General features: G+C 36.9%; 1 protein-coding gene across 3 annotated transcripts; it reads right to left on the reverse strand.

Moving 5' to 3' along the window:
- Positions 1-270: 270 nt before the first annotated feature.
- LOC103580260 (fanconi-associated nuclease 1) lies at positions 271-4,092 on the reverse strand. Of its 3 annotated transcripts, none has more exons than XM_008561947.3 (5): positions 4,003-4,092; positions 3,775-3,937; positions 3,180-3,708; positions 1,324-2,714; positions 271-1,263 (listed from the first exon to the last, which is right to left on the reverse strand). In XM_008561947.3, exons 2-5 carry the CDS (start codon positions 3,883-3,885, stop codon positions 1,021-1,023), a joined length of 2,274 nt encoding a protein of 757 aa, XP_008560169.1. In that variant the 5' UTR covers positions 3,886-3,937; positions 4,003-4,092; the 3' UTR covers positions 271-1,020. The 3 variants fall into 3 exon arrangements, with proteins under 3 accessions (XP_008560169.1, XP_053599003.1, XP_053599004.1); XM_053743028.1 differs by having other exon boundaries at positions 3,775-3,900; positions 4,003-4,048; XM_053743029.1 differs by lacking the exon at positions 3,775-3,937 and having other exon boundaries at positions 4,003-4,085.
- Between the last annotated feature and the right edge of the window lie 931 nt (positions 4,093-5,023).

A 5,023-nucleotide genomic window follows, 5' to 3' on the forward strand; every position in this document is an offset into this window, starting at 1 on the left:
TTACGAAAGTACAAATAACAGTAATACATTTTAAAACTTAACTTACTTAAAAACTATTATCATTTAATTATTTTTAAATCAGTACCGATATAACGTTCGTTAAAATCATAAATCAAATGAAAAACTTGGTGACAGTTTTTAATACTCAATATTTTTTTTTATTGTTACGTTACATTGAAGCAACTTTTGATTGATTATAAATGACTATTTAAAAATAAAATTATTAATGTAAAAAAAAATAAATTGTAATCTGGGTAAATTTTAGTCCCTGAATAAATTATCACTGTAAAATTTCCCACTTATTTTATTAATTAATAAATTTAATTAATCAAGTGACAATTTTTTTTTTCTTCTATTTATCCTTAAAAAATTTTTAAATTAACATGCAAATAAGATTTAAATTTTTAAATAAAATAAAAGAATTTTGAGTTAAACTTTTGAAGGCTAAAAAATTTTTCTTTAAAACCTTGACAATAAATTAAAAAAAAAATTTCATGCATTTGATGTTAAAATCTGCAAAAAACATTTTGATGTCAATTTTTTCAAATCCGAATAAATTTAAAAAAATTTTTATACATTTGTAATGTTAAAGTTCGGAAAAAACATTTTGACGTCAATCCGAAGTTTCGATTATTTTTTTTCAACCGGAGAAATTAAAAATACTTTGATACATGTGTGATGACAAAATTGGCAGAAAAAGACATATTGATGTCAATTTCGAAGGCTAAACAATTTTTGTGAAAAATCCGGATAAATGAAAAAAAATTTCATTCATTCGTGATGTCAAAAGTAGCAAGAAACATTTTGATGTCAATTTTAAAGGCAATAAATTTACTCAAAAATCCGGATGAAAAAAAAAATTCATACATTGGCGACGCAAAAATTAGATGTCAACTTTTTCAAGCTAATTTAATTCTACCCCCTAATCTGGCGCGTAAATTTAAAAAAAAATTGTCACTCGATTAACTCATACTCTTATAATCTAAATATAAAAATATATATTTAATAACCATGCAAATTTTACTTTGCTTTCACAAGACAAACCTCAGTCTTAACTCCCATCTCCATCAAATTCTTAATCCACAGTTTCTGTTTTATAGACAAGGAATCCCCCGGCCCTTTGACTTCCACAACCTTACACTTTTTCTTATCCGGGTTCCACACAATCAGGTCCGGAAACCCAGCGCTCCACTGGCAATAATTCTTTATCATGAGCTCACATATTCCCGTCACCGCTTTCACTCCCAGACATTTAACCATATCCTTAAAAAAACATAAAAAAAATTCAAAATTAAAAATTAAAAAAAAAAAATAAAGTCTCACCTTAAAATCTTTCCCATCCTCAACCAAACTGTTGCTGATCAACGAAAAATATTCCCTGTAGCTGATAAAATTATCATGCATAATATCAGCCAGACTTTCATCATCAAGATTTCCCGCGAAATTCAATTTGTCATCAATCGCTTCCCGTCTATTGGGATAGAACTGCGAGCCATACAAATCCAGAGGCGCGACTTGATACGGACACACAAAAGCACCAGGAACAGAAATCGTGTAAATTTCCTCCCAAAATAGACAAGCGAACAAAGTGACCGGAAGTTTCCCCTCGCAGTGGACCCCGCGACTGAACCCATCGGACTTGTAGTGTCTCATCGCGACCATTTCAACCCTCATGAGCTCAGTATCCAGGTCATCCTTGACCCGCCAGACGCTCTTGGTACCCGTGGAGATTTCATGAGGCATCATGGTCGCAGTGACGACTACTTCGTTAAAGACGACGACGAATTCCTCTTCCCGTTCCTGGATCAGCTGTTTCATGAGTTCCTTGCTCTCGCTACTGATCCCCGTCTTCCGGGCGACGAGTTTTCTTGCTCGGTCCAGCATCTCCGCGGTGTCGACAAGCGACAGACGTTCTTGGGTCAGTGCCTGGTGCGTCAAAGTGACGCTGGCTTCCAAGTCTTTGTTGTGACTCATTTCGATGAGCGCGAGTTCGCTGTACCAGCGCCCGATTCTTCCCTGGATTATTTTCTTGTTGGCGATTAGGGCCCTCAGGAATTTAGTAGCAGTCGCCATCCCTTCAGTTTTTTCCTTTTTGAAGGCGTCGATGCTGGTCCAGATGACTTTCGCCCAGACGTAAGTGGCGTCGAATCTCCGGATGTGGGACGGAAGCTCCGGAACTGCGACGGAATTTAAAATGGGCTCGAGTTTAGTGAACCCGAGGAGTCCTAGTTCTCGGACCAGGTCCCAGTGCTTCTTGGTAATGAGGTCTGTTATTTTTATCAGCGCGCTCTTGGCCTCGACGAACTCGATCAGGGACTGACGGTTGCGGAAAATTGGATACCGCTCGGGGGGAACTTCAGGGTAGATTCGATTTTCGTAGTGGACTTCGTCAAGGATGTGAAAGACTGCAGCCAGAGGCTCGTCGGCGGCTTGGACTGGGTAGAGGAGGGTCAGGATCCGCTTGATCAGGTCCCAAGTTTGGACGGACACCCGGACACAAGGGCCCACGGTGTCTTCGATGACTTTCTTGAGAGCCGCGCTGGGGGTCTTCATTCCGACGAACATTGACTTCTTCTTGCTGTCGATCTTCAGCAGCTCGGCTATCATCTTGGGCTTGCCTGTGGTGTGGGGCACTTTCATGCGCTTGCAGATGCTCTTTAGTTCGTCGACCAGCAGCAGATCCAACACCACTGACATCTGATCTGTCTCGTAGTCTGAAAAATTTTAATTAATTTATTTTTTTTTGTCACCAAAAAAAAAATTTGCGACTGAAAATTCGATTTTTTTACGCGTTTTGGTCTGTAACTTTTTTTCTATCAACTTTAAGCAAATGCCACTGAGGAACTTTTTTGTAGAGAATTAAATTTCCTATAAGATCATGAAATTCAAAATTCAAAAATAAATTTCCTTACAATTATTGACAAAATAAAAAAATATTTTTTTTAATTTTTGCTAAAAATTCAATTTTTTCCCTCGGGTTTTACTCTGTAACTTTTTTTCTATCAACTTTTAGCAAATGACCCTAAGGACCTTTTTTGTAGAGAATTAAATTTCCTATAAGATCAAAAAATTGAAAATTAAAAAAAAAATTTTTCCTTATAATTATCGACAAAGTACAAAAAAGTAATTTTTTTCTAACAGGATTAAGTCTAGATGTACCAGGTGAATTAAATTCGTACCGCAGTCAAAAATCCCTTTGTCCACCAGCTCCTGGAACGAGGCACTAGTAAATTGAATATCCAACTGCCCAGATATTTTTTTAACCCTATGCCAGCTGTCCTTCCACTTGAGCAGCCGCGCAAGCAGAATTTTAGCATCGTCCGTAAGACTTAGCATCGATCTGATGACATTGAGCTCCTCCTCATTGAAGTACGCGCAGTTTATAGGCAGGGTCAGGGTGTTGTAGACAGCAGAGAAGAGCTGCTGGACATGTTTGTTCTCAGAAGGCCTTAGACGTTTTACTTCCTCGCACATTGACATCACCACAGTGCCAAACTCGATGTCAAAATGTTCCTCCCGGTAAATCTTCTCCAGATCAAAATCCATGGGCACGTAGGGCTGGGTCAGGTTCACTGAGTCGCTCTCCGAGTCTTCTGGGTCATCAAGCCTCAGTTTCTTCTGCACTTGACTCAGTGACATCCCCGGACGCTGTTTGTCCTCCATCTTGGAGGGGCTGTTGCTCTTTTTCGGGGTCACTTTTATCTGGAACTAATTAATTAATTAATTAATTGGTAATTTTTTTAAATAAAAAAAAATAATTAGATCCTGGGTTACCTTTTTTGTTGACTTAGGGGTTAAATGGTCATATTTACGTTTCGTGTCGCGGTTGAAAGAACCCGGTGACCCGGTGATTTTAAAAAATTCTGACAGTTCTGTCTGCCGCATAATTTTTTTCAAAAACTATTTCGGAAAATTTATAAAAATTTTCTTTTCATTTCTATTTGAAAAATTTTATTATTATTTTTTTTTTTATTTAAATTAATTATATTTTTTTTTACTTACAAGTTTCTAATTTATTTATTTATCAGGTGATGAAATTGCGACTTCATTATAAATCTAAAAAGATAAGAGCGACGATAACAAAAATATGAGGTTACGTTGGATAGTTTTATATATATATGTATATATATATATATATATGTGCATAGATATCAAACCGGTTCGGAAGTGAATGGGATTTCTATTTACTGGCGCTCTTTTGAAGGTTTTTTCGCGGGCGCGGGAAATTTGAATTTGATTTTCAGGGCGACAAATTTTAAAAATGGATTACGTGAATATTTTTACAAGTTCTTGATAAATGGATAATTTTATACTCATTTCAAATTAATGGATTAGAAAAAATAATAAAATTTTTTATGGTGACCCTGAATATGTGGTTTTTAGTTGTAAGCTGCCGTGAGATTCTGTTGCTCATCTAGGGCAAAGTAAAAAGTTTTTTTACTACTACTGATAACAGCAATGAAAGGAAGCCATGGAGTCTTAGTGGGAGAGCTATTGGCCTAAAAAATGGGCTAAAATGGCCCAAAATTCCGATTCTAGTCACAAAATCTAGGAAAAAATATGAAATTATAGGGCGACAACTGCGCAGATCTATTCAGGGCGACCTTCTGCACAAGAAAAATGATGACAACGACAGGAAGCCTTTCGAAACTTTTACCCTGATAATATGGAGGGTACCTCTACCCTCCATACCTGATAACCAGACAAGTGTTGTAGCTTGAACGTAACTTGCCAGAAAAACTTGCCGTCAATTTTAAGTGAAACTTTCAATCATCTTAACGTCATTGTCTGGCGTTAATACTTGTAGTCAACTTAAAGGTAACTGCTTGCTCTCCAACACTGACCTTTAAGTTACCTTTAAAATACGACAGTAGCTTGTGGTTAAGTTATGGTTAGGATGGCGATCAGGGCAAGATAATTTCTTGTTTGTGGCTCTGCTTTACCACAAGCCCCCAGAAAGTGGTGACCTCTCACGCGCGTAATTTAAAATTTAAAAGATAATTCAGTCTCTTATGCTTCTTAA

The sequence above is a fragment of the Microplitis demolitor genome, chromosome 2 (genome assembly GCF_026212275.2).
Source record: "Microplitis demolitor isolate Queensland-Clemson2020A chromosome 2, iyMicDemo2.1a, whole genome shotgun sequence".
Classification (NCBI taxonomy): domain Eukaryota; kingdom Metazoa; phylum Arthropoda; class Insecta; order Hymenoptera; family Braconidae; genus Microplitis; species Microplitis demolitor.

Excerpts from the sequence above, each read along its gene's own strand:
- LOC103580260 (XM_008561947.3), bottom strand. The coding sequence starts at position 3,885 with ATGCGGCAGACAGAACTGTCAGAATTTTTTAAAATCACCGGGTCACCG. Across the intron at positions 2,715-3,179 it reads CAAAGGGATTTTTGACTGCG|ACTACGAGACAGATCAGATG; the intron begins GTACGAATTTAA and ends AAAATTTTTCAG. Across the intron at positions 1,264-1,323 it reads AGGATGGGAAAGATTTTAAG|GATATGGTTAAATGTCTGGG; the intron begins GTGAGACTTTAT and ends TGTTTTTTTAAG.